The 23,348-nt window shown below is 40.6% G+C and overlaps 1 gene segment (V, D, J or C); it reads left to right on the forward strand.

Annotated features, from left to right (window-relative positions):
* The first annotated feature begins 4,434 nt into the window (after positions 1–4,434).
* LOC127576962 (Ig heavy chain C region-like) lies at positions 4,435–23,348 on the forward strand. The segment is given in 8 exon segments: positions 4,435–4,541; positions 4,680–4,961; positions 6,246–6,308; positions 14,286–14,606; positions 15,758–16,060; positions 17,368–17,685; positions 21,936–22,256; positions 22,669–23,348. Coding segments are annotated over 8 exon segments (2,034 nt in total).

Raw genomic sequence — 23,348 nt, forward strand, 5'->3', positions numbered from 1 at the left:
TTTCAGGTTAGAATGGGTAGTTTCTGAATGGCGATTTCCATTAGCTTACATATCTTTCCGTTCCTTGTTTATTGTTCTGACGTGGAGAAAGCATGGAAAGGAATATGCAGCTTGAACTAATTATCCTGGACACGAACGTTTGGGAAATAACTGGCTGTGTCTGCAATAACTGTTCGTGCTCCTGAAGTTTGCATGCAACTTTCAAGAGATAATAGCCAAACTCATTGTGCATGCTGTTAGACTTGGACGCCTATAATTGTGCCACTGAATGAGCTTGGCGTAATCACATATCACTGTTACTGATTCTGGTTCTGGGGGCTATTCAATTGTCTCCCGACTCCCTCTCGCATGAAATGAAACTCGAGAATATAGTCAAGAATGAGGATACGACAGAAGAGCTTCAATGGTGGACTGTGGATTGGGCCATCAAATGATACACTGTGTACAATGTGTGAAGTAACGCATTGTGGTGTAACAAATGAGAAGGATTCATATACACTAAGTTCTATTATATTCTGGGGAACCCGGTACGGAGAGAACTGTAATAATTGTTTTAAACTTTGTTAGTACAGCACGATAACAGGCCCCACAGGCTCAACGTAGCAGCGCCGCCCAATTACTCCCATGCTACCCTGCTAACTTTTAGGTCTTTGGAACGTGGGAGTACTGCAGAGCACCCTAACCATAACTCTAACCCACGCAGTCACGGGATAACGTTCAAACTCCTTACAGACAACGCTGGGAATTGAATCCCGATCTCTGCCCCTGTAATAGTGTTACCCTAACCGCTGCCCTATTGTGCCTCCCTTGTATATGTTCATATACAAATACGTCAGAACGTGAGAGTGTAGTACTATGAGAAAAAGAGGAATATTAAGTCCCTCGAACCTGCTCCGCCATTTTATATGATTAATGATTACATCGTTGCCTTTAATGTGACTGTTTTGCTTTATCTCCAAAATCCTTAATTGAAAATTCAATCCACTTTCGTTAGTTGTGCGTGTGCAACTCAATATTCACGTCTCTGTGATGTAGAGCCTATCAAACGTTCCCAGTACTCTTCCCATCAGTTTTAAATGTGTAAGCGTTTATTTTACCAGTTTTCCTAAGCTCTAGATTCGCACCTCCACTGCCAAACATATCGAAACATCCTCAAAACGAGCATCCCGTCCAGATCATTCAGGATCTTAAATGTTTCAATGTTATTATTTCTAGCTCCTCCAAGTGACAATATTCTCCGTCCTTCCTTATAAGACAAACGGCTCATGTCAGGAATTAATTTAGATATCCGGCTCAGCTCTCCCTCCAAGCGAAGAGAATCCTTCCTGAAAAGAGGGAAGTCATCTGTATTCTAAGTGTGATTTTGCACTTCTGATGTTGTTAAACTTCTGAAAACGTTTTTTATGTTCCACCTCGTGATGAAGAGCAAATTTCTATTTGCCTTCATCATTACTTTTTGCACACAAATACAGACATTTGTCCTTCTTGTACAATGGTATGCGGATGTCCCATCCACAATGTTTGGTATATTGTGTTTTCCTATTTTTCTTATGATACAGGATCACCTCACATTTCCCTACATGATACATCTGTCATCTGTTTTTGAAAATAAACTTAACTTCTCTGAATTAGCGGTATGCATTTGGAGGGTTACTGTGTCCTTGCCATCTATCTTCGTGCTTTTCACCGTTTCCCTGGGAAATATTCAAGTAATCAAATCGATAACGTCATATAAACTGTAACCCCGAGCACTGATCTCCTTCCACTGTATTAGTTACCGTTTTCCAATCTGAAACTGACTCATTTATCCCAACATTCAAAGGAAGACAAATGCATATTGTTGCTCGACCAGCTAAGACGCTATAACGTCTAATCCTGGAGTCTGTTGGGGTTCTCTTCAGGCTCCGTCTGCCTTTCTGCGGAGAGAGGAATTATTTGCCTTGGCTTTGTCTGTTATATTTCATAGTTGAGTTATTCCTGCTCCCGAGTAAACATCCCGAGTTCGTCCTAACTCTCCTTATGAAACAGACCCTCTAATCCAGACAGCATCCTGGTAAACATCTTCTGCAGCCGTTCCAAAGCCTGAACATCTATCCTCTAATGGGGCCATTATAAATTAATGCAATACTCCAGATGCAGCATTTCCAGACATTTAAATAGCTGCAACATTCCTTTCAGTATCTTGAACTCAATTCATGGAATAATAAAGGCAAGCGTGTCATTCACTTTCTTTATTACCACATCAACACGAGTGGCCAGTCTCAGTGAGCGATAGACTTGGACCCCAAGATCCCTCTGTACATCAACGTTGGTAAGTGCCCTGCCATGAACTGTATACTGTCTCTTTGCATTCGATCTCACCTCCATCTGCGATTTCTCCGCCCAAATCTGCAACTTCTCGATATTCCACTGTATACTTTGATATATTCCACACTATCCTCAGCGCCAGCAATCTTTGTGCCATCTGAAGACTTACTCATCCACCCAGTCACGTTTTATTCCACGTCATTTTTATATATATATCACCGACAGCAGAGGTCCCACTGCGAATCCCTGCGGAACATCACTTGTCACGAACCTCTAGCAAGAATAAGGGCCAACGACCACTACCCTTTGTTTTCTATGGACAAGGCAATACTGATTCAGACGGACAAGCCTCCATGTATCCCAGGCATTTTAATCTTCTGAATGAGCCTACTATGGGGGACCATGTCGAATACCTTACTAAAATCCATGTAGGCATTATCAACAGCTCTAACTTCATCACTCACTTCCAGGACCTCCTCAAAAACCTCAATCAGTTTTGTAAGACATGATCTGACCAAAAAATGCCACTTTGATTGTCCCTAATTAGGCCATGCTTTTCCTAATTCTCATAAATCCTATAGTTAAGATTTTTGACGAATAGCGTCTCTATCACTGACGTGAGAATCACCAATCTATAATTTTCCGGATTATCTTTATTTCACTTCTTGAACAAAGGAGCAAAATATGCTACTCAGCAGTCCTTCTGGACCTCGCCTGTGGATAGAGACCACAAGAAGATCTTGGTAAAGGCCCCAGCAATCTCATCTCTTGCCTCTGTCAATAACCTGGGCGATAGCCTATCAAGCTCTGGGGATATAACCACCCTAATGTCATTCAATAGAACCAATTGTATCTCAAAATACCCCAGCATATTAGCACGCTACGCACATCTCACGATCCTCTATATCCTTCTCCTTGGTGAATACCGAGGTAAAGCACTCATTTAGGATCTCGCCCTCATCCTCCTCTTCCAAGAACATGTTCCCTCTTTTATCTTTGAGTTGTTCTACCCATTCACTAGTTATCCGCTTTCTTTTGATGTATGGATGAAATGCCTTAGGATTCTATTTGATCATCTTTGCCAAGATATGTTCATGCTCTATCTGGCTCTACTAATTACCTTCTTGAGTTCTTTCCTGGCTTCTTTATATTCTTAAGGGGCCACTTTCGAACCTTAGATAAGCTTTCTTTTCCTTCTTGACTAATTCACAAACAAGGTTCCCTTTAGATTATATATTCCATACAAATTATATATTTTATGAAATGTGCATAAACTGCTCTCGGAGGTTGGTTATTTTTCATATATGTTGCCTATATGCTTCTACCTTTGACTTCATAATGGACTGTACTTATTTTATCATGTTTTCAAATTTCGAGAAACGCCTTCACACTGCACATGCTGATAGAATCTTCTTCCAGAAATCTGGCTGTGGCCTATTCTCTTTTCCACATCTTCTGATTTCAAATGATCCACATTATTGCTCTTAATTAGGCACAAATTAATCCTTGCGACATTTTTCCGCAGTAATGTGCGAAATAATTTCTGTCTGGCTGTGTTCATCCAGCTTCTTGTGTATTGCTTTCTTAGTATCGAAGTACATTGCAAACTAAGTCACCAATTTCGAAAATACCACAGTTGAAAATGAACTTGGAGTCATATTTTGTTACTACGGCTGGCCTCACATTCATGTTGACCACCGATGGTGAATAGCAGAAGAACGAACGGGGGACGGAAGCGCTCAATACGTTTACATAAATGGGATTTTTTAAAAATTACTGGTGATTAACTGAAGTTGTTTTGAAGCATAGCTCTCTCAAGTTGATAGTTTGTCATGGAAACCTGTAATGTATTCTCGGGAAAGCATCCCCAGACTATAAATCAAAAGTTAATGGAAATACATTCAGTGAGGATGGAACCAGGCAATGAATATCATTCTCGATATCTCCATCCACATGTTCACGTTAATGCAACACAGAGTCCAACGATGAAATTATGGAAATTTTGCATATAATGCTTATCATTAGTCGAGCTGTAATCGCAGTCGATGCTTTTTCATTCCGCATTATGCAAATTAGCCTAGCCTCTCGAGTCTTATAAAGTCTTTGCTGAGATCCACATGGTGACACAGGCAGTCGGCGCTGAGGTCTAGAACCCTCTCTGTTTAACGGATTCTCAGGTCGTAAAGGAACAATGAACGTGTTCTGGCTTTCGATATTTTTAGCTTGGTTACCGAGTAAGCGCATTTTGTTTAAAGAGGTTGATCATCACTGATGTGCGGATGCGTCCACCTCATACAAATCCATTCTCTGTTAAATCTTGTGTTGTCACAGATATTATGTGTTTTAAATATGTTTTCTTTTTCTCCCTTCAGATGTCTTCAGTGCATCGATAGAACAGACACCAAGAGAGGTAACAAAAGAAGCAGGTGACACTCTGACAATCAACTGCGTTGTCCGTGATATACCTGCTGGCTGCAATCTAAATAGCATAGGCTGGGCCCGCCAACGTCCAGGTCAAACGGATAGCCAATATCTATCGATTGGAGGACGATATGCTGAATCATTCAACCAGGGAGCAAAGTCTTCTTCCCTGACGATCAGCAAGTTGACTGTTGAAGACACTGCCACGTATTATTGCTGTGATGGATACCACAGTCATGAATCGGAGCACCCGCCAATACAAAAACACGTCAAAATCTCTCGCGGAAGAAACTGTGATTGCGTCGCTCTTATGAACGGAAAGTTATTGAGCAGTACCTGATTCCAGTGAAGGACGAGGGCAGATTTATAATGAGCTGGTGACAGTCACCAGACCACGTATAAACAAGGCAGCACATATAGTCGCTGTTCTCCTCAGAGTTATGCAGATGGAAACCTTTCTGCAGTGGCTTCTACCACTGTGATATGTGTCACAGTAATCGAAAAGACGGAACCTGTGATTCACTAACCACGAACGCATTTGGTGATTGGATCAAGGCCAATGTTCACCCATTGCTGAATGTAAAAATGCAGACATTATTTTCTAAGAATTGTTGGTTGTAGAAGAAAAGTTGTCCATAAGTATTGGGAGATAAAGATGGATGATAGTCTGCCCCTTGACATCGGGATCTTGTATTAATGTACAAGGAGCCTTTTCGTACTAGCTTTTATGATTGTGAGTGTTGGATGCATCACAGTGATGAATCTTGAATCCCCATCTTGCATAAACCGCTTTCGAATTCTTAATGCAAAATAAACGGAAACAATTCATTCGGCGATTTGCACTCCTTGCTGCCAAATATTCCTTGCCTCTGCCAGCAAGTGATAGCCATAACAGGGCCTTATCTCTATATAGTTGAGAAAATACTGTATAAATGTTATAATCATATCAATAACACAGTCTTCGCATTTCCCAAGATACTTGTGTGGCTGAGAGTTATAATCATCCACAAAGTCCCAAGAGATCAATGCAACAATTTGATCCACATCGACTACATCGTTTATGTCGCACTTTGGAATATCGGATGGATTTCTGCGCTCTTTGCAACAGTGGTGTTATTATGCTCGTATGTACTGATGTGGGTGTGTTACCACAGGAGCTCAAGCCATAGCACAAACATACGGGACAGTTTTTAATATTCAGCTACTCGTGAATGGGATAACGAAATATTTATTTACGCTCATGAATATTACTCAATACGGTTCGAAATAAATTTCAGTTCTTTTTTGGGTTGAAATCTACCCGCATTCCCTGGTGCTCATTCAGCGAAATTCCAGTTTCAGTGTCACATGCGCTTATACTGCACCGAATAGGGATCTGGAAGGATGAAAACTGAAGGAAACAGAAACTCACTACCGATTACAATGCATCGATTTGTTTCTTGCAGCTGTGTTATAATGGAGAACCTATTGCTGCAATTCAGTTTCAACGACTATTTTTTTTGAAGTGGGCTGACTAGGAAGTAAATCATTGTGTATTTATGACGTTGGTGGACCTGGCACAACGCTGACGGTGAAACCTGGTAAGTGACCTCTCTTATTACATTTTCGCCAAGTCCTTATTTTCCCGAGGAGAAAAGAGTAATTAATATTCTCGTTCAAATATCGGGAAACGAGTAATGCAATGTGATAATGTCTTTTTGAAGCCTTGGTTTGATTCTCCCTCAGTGTAATTAGCTTAAACTTAAAAAAATAAATTCTTTCGAGAATACGACGAACGTGCTTCAAAACATATAATTTACCCTCAAACATAAATATATCACTAATACCTATTAATTACTTAGGATGCTTATTTGAAAAGGTTGTGGAAATATATTTACTCACTCAGATGTTCCAGAACACAGTAAATGCGAGTCTTTCTTCTCCTAACAAAGATAGAACCTTCTTGGCCTAAAAAAGGAAAATTGAACTTAGAGTAACTTTACAAAATGAAGCACAGAAATTCCCTTCGCGCAGCAGCACGACAACCCCGCAGCCCCACCCCGCCACACGAAAAACTAACTTTAAGATATACCCGCTGCATTGATATCGATGAATATGTATCATATCTTGCGACTTGTGAATATGGATTAGCTCATCACTGGTCACAGACACGACCTGCAGTTATGTGGGACACTGGTATTCATGAAACCCAGTTTTTCAGTTCCATTTAAAGTGGATGTTTTTGCATAATATGGTTCCGAATAGCAGAAAACCTTCAAGTTGCAATAGGTTTCAGTGCAGAAAGGGATCAATGGAAATTTAAACGGTATTTTCATTATTTGACAGTTCAAGGGGATGTTCACGCACATACTCATTGCGAAACCAGATGGTTAATTTCCTGGAATGAAACAAACTGTCTTCGACTTAGAAACGTAAATCATGGTCTAATAACCTTGTAAATTCAATCCGCGTCTGGGAGCAAAGGATAAAGCAGGTTTTCTGTTGCCAAAAATCGCTTGACTTCTGATCACCCTGATTAAATTTTAGTATCAAAGATCGGAGAGTTCAGGGTGGGCAGAGGAAGGAGAAAGATCGGTCTGCATAAAAAACTGGAGCAGTCACTGCATCTAAGATAATCAATGCAAGAGTCCTAAAGCGGTACACAGCCTGGGTCTCCGCCACCTCTAGAAATGCTTCGAAGTTAATGCGAAACACACTGAAATCGAGCGTAAGATAAGTTACTCTCCAGATAAAAGTGAATGACATGTCAACATTTAAGAGTAACTCCAGACATTAATGCAAAAAGTCTCAGCGTTAAACAGAAAGTTTTGCCGCTCAGAACATAAAACTGTTGTCATGGTGAGCAGTTGGTGAGAATGGTGAGAATAGTTACAATGGAAGCATACAATGTGCAAATACACACCGTAGTCTTTGTTCGGAGATACCACTGGCGAATCCTTGTAGACACTCCCCACCATTTTTCCTTCCAATATTTTAGCAATTAATATAAATCTATTCCCCTCGGTTTTTGATTCTTTTCATAAAGTAAGGTCTAACACATCAGGCCCAGCCTATTCTGTGAACCTGTCTGATAATCTGAGTATGATTGTTCATCTGAGAGGAGTACCAGAGTGTAAACTTATTAAGTACTTCCCACCAAAATCACCATAGAACCATAGAACTATACAGCAGAATACAAGCCCTTCTGCCCACCATGTTGTGCCGACCTTTAAACCACTTCTAGGAATATCTAACCCCTTCCTCCCACATATTTCCCTATTTTAAATTCCTCCATATGCTAATCTAACAATATCATGAACTTAACCAACGTATCTGCCTCCACAACTTCTCCAGGCAGTGCATTCCGTGCACCAACCACTCTCTGGGTGAGAAACCTCCCTTTGGTATCTCCCTTTAACTTCCAACCCATTACTTTAAAGCCATGCCCTCTTGTATTGAGCATTGGTGCCCTGAGAAAGATTAGATTCTGTACAATCACTGTCCTTTTTATCTTACTGTGCTACTTTATATTGCATGGGAAGCTGTGTAATACCAGCACCTGATCTTACGTCGAATGAAATGTACAGAACGCGTCTCCTGTCCTGCATTTGAAAGTAACCATCCTAAGTCTTCATCTCCTGCAACAGATAAAAGTAGATTCCTCATCTGCAGCACCACTGCCCCACGTTTCACCGAGAAGACCATCAGAGCTCCAATATTAGATGTATTTATGTTTTGGCCTCAAATATACAACAATATTACAAACAATTCCATGAATTGGCATTCAAATTGTGCCTTTCAGTAAACTGTAAGGGGATTGAGAGTTGAAGGATGACACAGTAACATGTAACATGGAAGCCCATAGGAGGCAAAAATCCAATCGTATCCAATCTAGTCCCGTCTTTGTGAGTCCTGCAGGCAGTAGCAATTCAAGTGGGCATATGAATATTTTTCAAATGTAATGAGTGCTTTTGTCTCCATCGGCCCTTGGACAGTGAGTTGCAGATCACAGCAATATCATCGATGAGATCCTCCACCCCATTTCCAATGAATACTCGAGCAATTAATTTAAAGATTTGGTTCTGAGTCCTTTGCTGAAACGAACATCTCATACAGAGATGCAAACATACAAATTAGGAGTAGGAATAGGAAATTCCGCCCCTTAAGATTTTAGGTTTGATTTGATTGTAATCTCGACTCCACTCCCTCGTTCTCCTGCGGTATCCATTTACCCGTTTGTTTTGCAAGTATCCATCTAATTCTATTTTAATAACATAGTAGAGATTCCAATTCTAGCTTTTCAAGAGTTCCAAAATATGTGCAACCCTCGGAGAGAGAAAAAAAAACTTCACTTAATCCTTGTCTTAAATGGGCGACGTATTATTTATAAACGGTCAGCCATAACTCCAGATTCTTCCAATAGTGGAAGCATCCTTGGAACGCCCATATCATTTAAGACCCGGCAGGATGTTATGTATTCTAATCAAGACCCTTCTCACTCTTGAAAGCTTACACTGGTATAACCCGAGCCCGTACAACATATTCTCATGAAGTAAACCGTCCATTCCAGCTAGTAAACCATTTAAAAATTCCTTATACTGCTTCGAACATATTAAATTATTTGTTACATGTCATGGTGCGTTTAGTTGTTTTCATTGAAGGAGCTTCGCTTCAGTATTTCTCTTCTTCTAATAAATATATAGATCAAGATAACACCCAATACGCAACGTATGGTGTGAACAATACTGAATAACAGTGCGTCATGACCTCAAATTTTGCATGCTATTCCGTTGCAATAAACGGTAGCGTTGTGTTAATTTTCTCTGGCTTCGCAGTGCCAGAGACACGGATTAAATCCTCATCGTGGGTGCAGTCTGTGTGGAGTTTGCAAATTTTCCCTGTGAACGCGTGAATTTCCTCCGTGTGCTCGGCTTCCTTCCACATCCCAATGATTACAGATTGGTAAATCAATTGGCAACTGTAAATTTCCCCGAGTAATTAAACGTTAGCATTTTGATGGAGTTGATGGGAACGTGAGGAAAAGAAACTAAAATGGATTTAGATAGAATTCGTGTAAATGACAGGTTAAATGGTGGCACGGCTTTAGTGGACCGATCAACCTGTTTCAATGTCTTTTTATATATCCTCAATACCTTCGTTCAAATCTTTTACAGGATTTGTAAAATTTGAGGCCCAGCATTTATTCTTGCAGCACTCCACTATATACACTATATACACCTTAAAGCAGAAAAATAATTACTTGCCCAGTTTCTGATTTCTGTGGCCAACTGCTGTTTGGTGAACTCTAATATGTCACAGCATGAGCTTTTATTTTCGGTAGTAATTTGTGATGGAGCAGTTTATCAATGCCTTCGAGAAATTCTAGGATAGTGCATTCGCTAGTTCCCCTTATTCAACGCGCACATTACTGTTCCAAATACCTCCAGTAAAATGGTGAAACATAATTTCGCTTCCACAAAACCATATTGAATTTGTCCGTTTATGTTGCTTTTTTTTCTAAATACTCTGCGGTAATATTTTGATAACACTTATAATATTTTCCATATGACAGGAGCTCAATTAAGTGACATAGTTTCCTGTTTTCTGTCGATCTGGCTTTTTGAGATAAATTTGGTATTTTCCTGTCCAATCTAACCACCCCGGAATAGCTGGACTATTGGAAAATTAAAGCCAATGTAATGTCCTTATTATTTATTTATTATGTTTTGTCACGTGAATGTCGTTGATGATGTGGATATAAATCGGGCTTTCCTTATTGCTTACGAGTAGAGAAAGCAATTAAAACACAATGCATTGGCAAGTCTGCATTTATATAAAGGGCAGCCCTGGAAAAATTGCAGAATTCCTTCATTACTTGAAGAATATGATTCAACAAGAGATGTTTTGACATTAGTCCGATAAATTCCGGGTCCCTATTAGTAAGACATGTTTTCTTTCTTTATTTTAATTTAAATTTGCATGACAAAATTCGAGATGATTCTGTCCAATCAATGGTCTTGGAGGCTGGCTGCTGTTTCGTCAAATTACTACCATACCACCGTACCCATATTTACCAAAGTTAAGCCCCTCGCAATAACCGTAACCATACTCTCAACCCCCGTTCTCCGAAAGAATCAAACGCAGTCTCTTTCGTTGTCGATCAACATTCTGAATTCTGCTAGTATTCTCGTAAATCCCATCTTCATCCTGTCTCACGTTATCATTTCAAACAGAGTTAAGTGGACAAATTTAATGATGCTGAAATTTTGCTTTCTTTGTATTTATTATTCCCCATGTGACTAGGATATTCATGAACTATAATGCTGAGCAATACTCATTAAGTGTCCGATCAGTGTACCATACAGTTCTAGAAAATCCATCCTGCTTGTACTAATAGGTTTTGAAAATAAATGAAATCATTCTGAAAGCTGTTTCGGGGAAGGACAGGGAAGCAGACAAAGACGTTCACTTCAGATTTGTAGTACTGAGAAACGGATTTTGCTCAACCCGCCCCTTTCTCTCAAATCTAAAGAGAGTAGGCACTACCTTAAAGGGATTATTCTTGACAAAGGCATCGATGACCATGTCAGTTACAGACAGCCTGAGGTATTTTAGTAGGCGGTGATATTAGAAAGGACGAAATTTTGCTGTCATTGTGATGCGAGTTGCTCGTTGAAAAGGATACAACGCCGGTAAAATGAGCAGGAAGGAGAGATTGCGAACAGGCAGCCTGTGTCTAAAGCAGTGGTAAGGGAGTTAACTCAAATATACAGAGAGGGATTACAGATTGAGATCGGGTCATAATTTAGTTAAAATAATGCCACATTTCATAAAGAGTCATTTTCACCACCTGTCAGTTCCAACCATATCAGTTCATCCCTCAAATCTCCTTCGACAATACTCACGACAATCATGATGAAATGCTTACCAAACCAAGTCCACGATGAACGTCCGTCCGCATACTTGTGGACTATTGTTCTAAAATTCCAGAAGTATTATGGGGAGATTATTGGCAAGATAATTAAGTTTATGGAGAAATTATTTTTTTTCTGTAGAGGTAGAGAAAACTAAGAGTTATAACGTTACATTTGAGAAATCTACGGGCGTTATTTGATAAGAAGTGAAATTGTGAAGTTTCTCTTGAAAGATGGATGAACTGAAAAGATGCTAAAATGGATTTGCCTCAAGTTTCTAACATAGCAAGTAAGTCACAGGTCACAGAGTTGCAAAGAAATGAAAAGGTTTCTTCAGTACACTATGTCCATGGCGACTATTTTGTGCTAATCATACCCTTAACTCACTCTGCTCGGACCTATAGCTTACACTCTTCACTCTCCTCACACTAATCACACATGCCCACATTAGGGCCACATTCTTTGCCTTGTCGATTTAAATTAAAACAAACGAGGTCATGGGGTTAGAGGAGAGAGAAGTCAAGGATAGCTGGGGAGTATCCGTAGGAGTTCGACGTAGAAAACCACGGACGAGAAATGTGTATTGGTAAGAAATAAATCTGAGAAAATGTTTGATAATAAATTGTAGATGCTCCAAATGAAAGATTCCGGAGAACGGAACTTGTGTCAGAGGTTCATTGCCCTTTATTTCCCTCCAGTAGTAAAAAATACTGCATAAAATATTAGGCTGTCGGCTAATGATTGATAAAAGCATTATTGATAAATTGATAAAAACATTAAAGCTTGCACTAGAGAAATGAATACTCACTTTCAGGGACATCATTTAGAAACTACACCGATCAGAGGGTACCAAGGTCAAACTCTTCCTGAAAAAAAAGCTCTCAATGAAATAACTCTGTCCTCTTTGTCTAAACAAGGATGTTGGATTTTTAGAATGCGAAATGGAGGTTTATGTAGATTGCACCAGTGCTGAAAGGATTAACTTCTGCCATATGATGTGGCTTATGTTCCATTCGGAGCATAAGATGATTCAACTAAAATGCTTGTGACGAACAAAGGATTTCCAAACTTAGATAAAGATTAACTATTTCTTCAGTAAGAAGAAATAACACTAAACTATATCTTTAAAAGCTGAGTTGTAACATTCAGTAGTGGAATTAGGAGGCATTCTTCCTTCATTATTAGGCTGAATGTGGAGTTCCTACCTCTCGAAAATATCATTTAGTCAATTGCAATGTCCAAAAAAATGAGGTGCTGGGTTTTGGCTGAGAGCAATAAGGTAACGGACGAAGATATTTCAAATGAGCTGAGATGCAAAGATGCACTAGAAACGAAAGAACAACCCTCAGGTTACTTCCGATCAACCCATAAAATCACAGGCCGAGAATGGTCGATTGCTGAAAGTGCGTTTCCGACTTCCGCCATTAGTTGGCGCAGCCGACTTACTTCGCTGGTAGAGACTCATTTGCGCTTTCCCCAAAATGGTAAAAAAATAACCGTTGCTGAACATTTCTAGGATTATTTTCGTCCTCAAATTACTTTCAACACAATAGCAATGCCATCTCAGATGTGTAGACTTGCCAGTCATATGGCCCCTAATTTCAACTTTTTCTCGATAATAAGATATATGTGCATATCAGATTATTGTCAAAATTCACAAGGAGCAGGGATGTGCTGGAAAAGTTAATTCGTCGTCAATTTCATAAATGGGAAAGTGTCGAGTTGTGGGCGGTAGAGTGGATCAGATGGTAAAGGCGCTGCCCAACAGTTCAATCTTAACTACTTTTGCTGTCTGTGTCAAGTTTACACATTCTCCTTGTCAGTATCCTGGTTTGATCCAATTTCCTCCCACTGCCTGCTCCAAATTGTCCTTAATAGTAGAACTTGGGGCAGCTGGGCAGTGGAGGAGTCGCTGAGGATGTGGGGAGAACACAAATAATCATGGTAAGAATAGTGTAAAAATGGACTTGGTGCTTGATGGACAAGTGATATTATGCCCAAGGTTGTTTGATAACAGGTAATTGCTTAGCTCAGCATGTTCACCTGTGGGTACACTGCACCCTCACCATGTTTCCACGCAGTTGGAGTTCACCACAAGCATCGTCAAATTGCAAGGTGCAGTTTGACAAAAATGGAAACAAGCTGAAGGCGCAACACACCTTTATCCGTCGCAGAAATTACCGAGTCAACCACCGCGCCGACGATAAAATAATATGCTCTGGAATTTGGACAGATTGGCGACGGTTCAGATGTATTTACTTATCACAACCTTGGCATAATTTGAGCTTCGTGTCTGCTGCGGGTAATTCTTTGCTGGTGATAATCAAGAGTACGGGAGTGAATTTGCAAGAAAAAGAACATAAAGGGAAATAACTGACAATTAGCTGCATGCAGTGATATCAGCATACGAAACGAAATACCTGATTTTAATCACCACTTCAGCCAAAGCGTTAGAATCGATAACACAACTCTTGACGTGCGATCACTGTTGCAATTTATGAAATGTTGTAGCTAGCAGGTTCTACCAAGCAGGTTGTCACAAAGAGCAACGCGAGACTGATCCGATCATTTAAAATTGGATTTAGCTGAGAATAGATATTGGGCAGGACGCGGTTCAAAATGTCTAACCACAGCTGTAGAATTTAGTATTTTTGTTAATTTTAGTGAAACAACCGACTCCACCAACCATCAATCTCGTCTACTCTGCAACCGACGAACAAAGAGAAAAGGGATTTGTGAAACTGATTTGTCTCATCAGCGAATACGAGCCAGAAAATATCAGAGTGAGCTGGCAGAGTAACGGACAAGCCGTACATTCTGGGTTTACTACCACGTCCCCCGCTAAAAATTCCGACGGAACGTTTACCTCCACAAGTGTCTTCAAGGTACCGCTGAAGGAATGGGCCAGCGGTTCCGTGTATTCCTGCCAAGTATCGCACTCTGAAACCAGAAGCAACATTCACAAAGACATACGAGTTGAGTCAGGTGAGAAACAGTCATCAAAGATGAAACATTTCCATTTTCATCTTCAGTATTTCATTTGTTGAGGTGTAAGATCAGATATCGACATGGATTCAAAAAGACTGGACTAGTGAAGACTAAGCTGTCTGTCAATGTAAAGTTTGGGCTAGGCAGTGACGGGAAGGGAATTCACAATGTTTTGGCAGCAAACATGAAGTATCAGAGGTGCTAAGTGCAAGTAACACCTGCAAACTGTGGTTAAGAATGATCTTGATACATACAGAAATGATCACGTTGATGAGTCAAATAGCATGTGTTTATTGGAGACAATTCTGAGGAATCCAGCATTTTGAACGAGAAACACAGGAGAACTCTGATGTCTTACTCTTTAACATTGAGGGGCTGTTACTCGTCATTTTGTTCTGATGTGTTGCATCTGTTATCTGGTAACACGACTTGGGCATGCAAAAACGAAAGTGTCGAAAAAGAGACAAATGAAAGGAAGAAAGTATGTGGTGTTGGGTGGGTGGAATTCACGGGGTGGCGAGGCAACCACTGGAGTAATCACAGCAAAATGACAACTAAACCTTTCATTCTTTATAAAATAGTTTATAAAAGACGAAGGACACGTTACCAGCTGAAGACATTTCGGGAACAATTGGACGCAATAGGCCGAGTGATCTTCGGCACTGCAGATTTAATTAGTGTCGCTTTCCCTCTGACGCGAGCTTCCACCTTTTACCTCTCTGAGCCACCTCTCTCTCTCTCTCTCTCTCTCTCTCTCTCTCTCTCTCTCTCTCTCTCTCTCTATCCATCTGTTTACCTATCTGCACCCCTCTGGCTGTTCTGTCCCAAACCAAGCCCCTTCCCCACGCCTGGACTTTGTCACTTTCATTATTGCCGGGGGTGCCTGGCTGTATCCATCCTTCTCTAATCTTTTCTCTGAATGACTTTATGTCATTCACTTTCTGTCATTTTTCTCCATTTGTAATGAAGTCGAGTTGCACATTTCCATGATCTGACTCAAGGGTTCACGAAATGACGACGTAAGCATGCTGCCAATGAACAAGTGACAACTTAAGTTCTTAACATGTAACAGATTTTGATGAAATTGAATCCGATGTTCAATATCCGGTTCGTCATCAGTAAATATTGGTCTCAATTGTGGATTTCAGACCTCGCAATATTTCTCAGTAATCCGACTGTTGAAGAAATTTGGATCAACAAAACCGCGACCCTGCTGTGTGAAGTGATCGCCACAACTTCAGACGAGGTTCTGATATCTTGGACAGTGGATGGGAAGGAAAGGATTGTTGGTGTGGAAATCCAACAAGCAACAAAGGTCGGGAACCAGTACTTGACAACCGGCCGTTTGACCAGCAGTGTGGCGGAGTGGGACAGTGGGACAGAATATTCGTGCTCGGCGCAGCAAAATCATTCAAGTGCTCCGATATCAAAACGGACAGGGAAGACAAAAGGTGGGTGCAATTACAACAACAGAAATGTAAAACATTGTAGATACTGAAACAACAACATAAACTGCTGGATGTCAGGCAGTAGTATGCAGAAGAAAACAGGTATGATGTTGAGAGGGGTGGACGCTGGTAGCATAGGTGAGGCATCTTCATGTTCAGGGCGAAAGAGGAAAGTTCTCACAAACGGTGCACATTTCCCTATTCTTTATTGACCTAAATGTAAGAGGCATGGAGTCCAACATCATAGGAATATCTCATCCGCCCACCGAAACCAAGCCCGTCAAGTACCCATTTACAGGAATTCCAGATTAATTCTATTTAATTTCCTCATAATTCCAACCACTTCTCACAGATTATATCAACCATATTTACACTGTGGATAATTTACAGTAGCCAATAATTGTGCATGTCTTTATCGGGTCTTTATCTCCCGCACTCCAGAAAAATCAAGCCCAGACTATCCAATTCCGCCCCACAACGGAGGTCCTCGAATCCAGTTGGCATACTATTTAATCTTATCTGCACTCTGTCCAGAGTAATTACATTCGTCCTATAGTGTGGTGACCAGAAATGAACACTATATTCCAAGTGAGGCTTCACCTGTGTTTGGCAAATTTGCAACAGAACATCCTAACTTTTGTATGATATGCCCTGACCTATAAAGTCAGACATGTCATATTCCTTTTTCACCACCCTATCCACCTGTGTTATCGCTTTCAGGGAACTATAGACTTGAACCCCAAGGTCTCTCCGTTCATCAACATTCCTTAATGCTGAATCATTCACTGTGTAAGGCGTACTCACTTTCTTACCTCCCAAAATGCATCGATTTACATTTGTTGGGATTACAGTCCACCTGTTAATGCTTCGCCCAACTTTCTCTCTAACCTATAATCATTTGTAGCTTTAGAAGCCGTTCCACGATATCAACAACACTACCAGGTTTCCTGTCATTTGTAAGTTTAGTGACTATATGTCGTATAGTCAAATTCAAATCGTTATTATATATCATAAACAGCAAAGGTGTCAGGACTGACTCTTGTGGTACGCCACTCGTGTAAGATTTCGAAGCAGAAAATCATCATTACCACCACCCTTTGCCTCCCACTAACAAATAACCAGCTCACCACAGTTTCCATTTGCATTATACAACTGGACCAGCCCATAGTTAGCGACCTTCTCAAATAGAAAAGGGGATATCGTTTCCTTCTCTCGATTTCATAAGTCCTGATGGATATTTCCAGTGTTTCCTTCCAACCACATTTCCGAAAGATAGTCCTGAGAATACTAACATTAACCTTCCCTTGCAGCCAAACCAGTGGAACCAAAGCTCCGACTCTTGCCTCCGTCTCTAGAGGAGATTCAAACGGCGCGCACTGCTACACTCACATGCTTGATAACAGGGTTCTATCCCGACAACAAAACCATTTACTGGCAGAAAGGCGGAGCCTCATTCCTCTCGAACGCTACCATCTTCCCCACAGCACTTCAACAGGACATGACTTTCAGCACAAAAAGTCTCCTCCATTTGACTACAGACGAATGGAATAAGGACGCAAAATACTCATGTGTCGTCTTGCACCCACCTTCAAAATCCACTGTGATGAGAAGCATCAATACCACGAAAGGTAAGGACAGTTTAACCAAATTCGCACATCCAATCCGTGCTGTACATCCCAGTCTGCAGTTAAAATCCAGTCTGCATTGAGAAGATTTAAAGGACCATTTTATTATACGATGGTAGTAATTAGACCTCTCTGATGCCCTGGTAAAATAACATCTATGGAAATCAACTAAGCTGCCTCACATACAATCGGATCTCTGCTGAGTACAGGGACACTAACTGCATGTAAAATTAATATGCCCTGCGAGTGATAGGACCCGAATGTAATAAAGCGTGAACAATGTGTATGAGTATGAACTGATGAATGACAATATAGATGGAACCCATCCTTGGCGTTTTCGAATATAATCTGGGAACGTCGACTAATGGATCACATTTGTCATCAGACTCCTTCAGCGTGAGGTAGCACATGATCAATGGGTATGAATAAGCTCATTTATAACTAATACGCAGTAAAAATATGGTTTAGTGATAAATCTTCACTATGTTCTGAGTGAATAGCTTGGTGAGGACCAAATCCAGTTTCTTTGAATTCACTGCTGAGCAACCTGGCGACCGTAGACTATATTCAAAACAGACTGTTCAGTGATTAGATAGAAAAGTGGGCGCACTAGTAAATAGGAGACATTGTACATTGTTTTAAAATTCCGGTCACTGGAGAAACAAAGTCTGAATGGAGTGAATTCGACACGACGAGTGTAAACTGTGCTCGCACTTTTCGTTTTTTTAATTTAACTTCTGTTCCTAACTATCTTGAAATATTGGAGCACAAATAATTTCTCCACGGGGTAGGGAAATATTCAAATTTATTCAGCGTTGAGAGTGAATCCCCACTTTTGGCACATTTTTTCTCGCTTGGGTTCTATAATCTTCGGCCCTGACGTGGCAACAACTCCTCGTGCCACCCGTGATGGACGAGGAGTACTCATTCGCGCAGCAGGGAGTTCCTACTCTACCAGTGTTAAGGTAATGCTGAAATGTAGTACTTACGTTGATACAAAGTCAACATAAATGATGTAATCATTTGGTCCATTAGATCCCATTCCACAGGAAAATAGAGTGTAACTTGTCCAGTAATGGAGAGCTGCTCTCCAGAACAAGCCGAGGATGTAGTAAATTGGTCCAGTACAATTTGCGCACGAAGAACTACTCCGCTAAACAGATAACTGGACGTTATGACCCACAAAAGTAAGGCAATTCGAATCCAATCAATTGACTCCCAGTCACCCTGTTCCAAATCACTGCCAAGCTGCAATTACCCAGCAGCAACCTGCCCGCTAATGCCAAATTTGGGGTTCTCCAGGTCCACGCGAAAACCAGACTTGTCAGAGCATTGTTTAGAAAGTTATCAAAAATCTGAATTCAAGGAGCAAGGTAACATAAAGTAGCATTTGAAAGAGTGTGTCATCAAGTAGCTCTGTTAAATTTGAAATCCATCTGCAATGGGAAACATTGCGATGGTTGGAGCCACACCTTGCACCAATAAAAATAATGGAGATTAGTTTACCAAACACCAAGACATCACTGTAAAAAATGTTCGGGGCAATGCTTAATTACTTTCAGCTGCTTATTTCAAGAACTTCTTTAAATGGCAAGATCATATTTTCGCATACGAATGCATATTTACCAAATCTATTCGCAAAACGTCAGGAAATGAGGTTGTCCGCGTCTGCTTGCATGGATATCTCTACCACATTCTAAGATGGAATGGAAATAGCAAGTAACATACAGTATATTTCTGCTAAAATACAGATGGAGATGTAACAATGTGCTTTTGACGTTCAATAGTTCACACACAAGAACACGCAGACCTCTCTTACCACCAACAGTTTTCAACCCATTTAATGGATAGCCCAACTTTCCATTTATTTCTCGCAAATTCGATGTATTCAGGTTTTCCACCTCATATTCTATCGCTAAAGTACTTGCCCAGTTATTCAAAGCGTCCACATCCCACTAAATGCTTTCTGAATCCTTCTCACACACCATAATGCCACCTGATTTGTATTCTCAGCTATCATGAATATATTGCACCAAATCCCCTCACTATGGTCATTGAAATAGATTGATAGTAGCTACGGCTCCAGTACCGATGGCCGCGATGCCTTATAAGTAGCAGCCTCCACGACCATAAACCCTTATTTCCTCCACAAATGACACACAGCTGCTATACTCTTTAACATATACAACATTCACAAATGTTATTTATCTACGCAAACGACAATTCCAACAAGATGGACAAAGGCTGCAGGTAAACGGGAACGCTTTCACTTATATGTTCTCCGTGCGCTCTGTGTCCTGACTTGGAAATATATCGTCTTTCCTTCAGCTTCACTGGGTCTACAACCTGTAACTCCCTACCCGACCCAACCCAACTGTAGTGTAGATTATGCGTCACCACAAGTACTGCAACATTTCAAGAATGTCGTTCACTTGGTCAATTTGATCATGCATGGCAATTCAATACTGGTCTAAATATCTGCACCCAGATTCCAAAAGAAAAGGAATTAAATAACAATGCTAAAGACCCGTACCTTTCGAAAGCGAACTACTCGTCCATCATGGTCCAATTTCCCACCTGCAATATTTGCTGAATTCACTATGGCTGTTTGCAAGTTTCAATGGACCAAAGAAGTCAAGCTTACAAAGAGGAGACTTTCAGGTAGCAGTCGCCAGTTACGTGCTTCTGATTACGTAAGGATTGAATAGAACTCAACAAGATCTCTGTAAAAGAGTTGGTTGACCTTTACACATTCTGGTGGCCTAGAACGAATGGCCATTTTCAAAGCATACGTCTGACGACATGGGTGGTGTCTGTAGCAACAAACAATCTGTGCTGGGGTAATTCAGCCCGCATTTTTTAAACATATTTAATGAGGCTCCCGCTGCTTACGCAGTTGCAAGAAAACAAATAGGAAATTAAAGTTAAGATGCTGCTATTTCGTTGAATGAAGGCCGAAGAGAATATTTTGAGAGTAAATTATCCCACATAAAGATACCCTTAATAGGGTATCTTTTTTGCGGATATTTATGCCACGCCCTCAGTTGCATTGAGATCCATTTGCCGTTTAAGTTATCTGGAGCACACACTTTTATTCCTCACATGCTAATGCATTTTGCTGCCCCTCCCCATCCCAGCCACCCACAATATCCCGACAGTTTCTGGAAATGAAAATATATGGAAACCTTGTATGACAGATTTTGTAATGTGCGCCATGACATTTAAGGAGTCATGCAAATTAATGCATAGTATTTCTTCACATGCTCACACCAGAACCACTATTGTGGTTATTCTGATCGCCCCATAAACAGTTTCTGCTCCATTGCCTTCTATCGGATTAGCACCATTACAAGATACGGACACATTTTACTGTATTTCTTTCAAAATGCCACTGTGTTTCTGGAATGAGTTGGAAAGTTATTATCGTCGTTATCGGTGCTTACATTGCGGAATATTTTAATAATATGTGGGATAATTTGTTTGGAAAGAACGCACTGAGAATATGTTCGTTCAATTATATTTTCCGTAATTTACAACGTTAGAATCAAGCTTCAATTTGAAAGTGATGGGGCGTGTTCCTGTTTCTGGTGGAATGGTTTCTACAAAATATGACCGAAAATATTGAACAGATGAGAGTCATTTCTGTATTCATAAAATGATGGTGTACTGAATGTTAAACATCGAACACAGCTCTTTATTAGAATTCATTGGCATGTTTTAAATTTTGTTTTATTTCTAAGCGCAATCTACTCTGTCCATAATGGAGAAATCGCAGTCAAGTGTTGCAGTTGGTACTGAGTATAACTTTCCGCGTATTTGTCCTATTCGTCAAGCTTGTGTAAGAATCAAGTTGAGGATTGGAAGAGAGAAACGATTTGGTCATATTATGCTAATCACTTTCGCGGCAGCCATATTTTGGCGATTAGGCAATGTTTGCTCTAAGTATTCTGTTGTTCTGACGGGTGAACGTTCGCATCCCCGGAACGGCAGAAATTAGTTACTGTTAAATTTTTGTCAATCTAATTTTTGCGCTGTGGTATAACTGAACGGAAATATTATTGAAGACATCATCCAAAGAGGACAGAGGAAGCAAGCTCATTAGGCGGAAGGGCGTTATTAGCGAAGCAGAGTTAATCGGAGAAAAGTGAGTAGTAAGTGGGATTATCAGTTTCTTGTAACCTGGTTGCAGACGACATTACCCGCAGCTTGAACATGAAAGATTAAAAATAACCATCCCCACTTCTCGTTGCCAGAAGATTGCCATGCACCCTACATTAGTGCCACCATACAAAAACCATCCTTTGAAGAGATTTGGACACATAAGAGAGCAACCGTTGTTTGTGAAGTGGTTTACGCCAATTTACAAAACCTCAACGTCTCCTGGCGAGTGAATGGAAGTCGTAGAATGGATGGAGTAGAGACTCACGGTCCTGAGTCGAGGGGAAGTAAATACACCATCGTCAGCAAGCTGAAGGTCTGCGTGGAGGAGTGGAACAGTGGATTTCAATACCTGTGCTTCGTAGAAGACAGCGAACAGCCAACACCATTGAACATCTCCACAAAAAAATCTAAGGGTAAGCGCAATTAACCACCGTTCAGAGACAACGTAGCCCATGAAAGAAAGTTTGGGACATTCACATTCATCACCCAGTCAATTGAATGAAAAATCGAATGGTCCCTAATCTTTTACTTGCCGCTCAACAAGTAACTAGAAACAATAAATTTTAAGACCCCCGTCGTTGCTTAGAAGATATGTAGTCACTTTCACTGAAATGAAAGAGCAAAACTATAAATGGTAGTTTTATCAATAACGAGTACACGCAACTTTATTTATTTGGAGAACAGTTAAGCACTCGTTTAAAACGCTGATCTCATTTGTTGAGTTCAAAGACTATTCACCAACCTGGTTCTGGTGAAGAGACAGAATGAAGAGTGATCCTCAGGTCAGAAAAGAAAACTACTAATCGATTACTTTTATCCTTCTAGTTACTGAAATGCAACGTCCCAATGTCCACTTACTGCACCCATCATCGGACGAGATTCAAGCCGAGAAAACAGCGACCCTACTTTGCCTAGCCACCGGCTTTTACCCAGATGACATATACATAGCCTGGATGTCCAATGACACTTACCTGGATTCGGGATATTCCATCCAATCTGACACGGATAAGGAAAGCGGCTACAGCTCACTTGCCAGCAAACTGAGGGTGACAGCAGAGGACTGGGAGAAGGGGACCACCTTCAGCTGTTTGGTTGGACATCCATCCCTCCCAACGAATTTAGTCAGAAGTATAAATAAATCTCACGGTAAACCTACTTTCGTTAATGTGTCACTCGTTTTAACGGACAGTTTTAAATCCTGCGTCTAATTATTCGTGATCTTTGTAAGTGTTGTCTTGTTAAGTTCGTAACTGCTTGAGCTGCCGAGTAGGTAAATTCCATATTTATCAAACGCCACAGTCCCCCTTCAAATTATCCAACAGCTGTTGAAATATTTCAGTAATCTCATCAGTCAGAGAAAATTGTGATGAACAACCCATAACGTTGCAACGGTTTTTGACGCTGAAAATGCTTCGTAGAAGTTAGCCAGCTATTGAATAGATAGGAGATGGTGATTTATCCTGTATGCAGCTTTACATTGAAATAAATGCAGAATGAAAATCTTT

This window comes from Pristis pectinata, chromosome 12 (genome assembly GCF_009764475.1).
Source record: "Pristis pectinata isolate sPriPec2 chromosome 12, sPriPec2.1.pri, whole genome shotgun sequence".
NCBI classification, from domain to species: Eukaryota; Metazoa; Chordata; class Chondrichthyes; order Rhinopristiformes; family Pristidae; genus Pristis; species Pristis pectinata.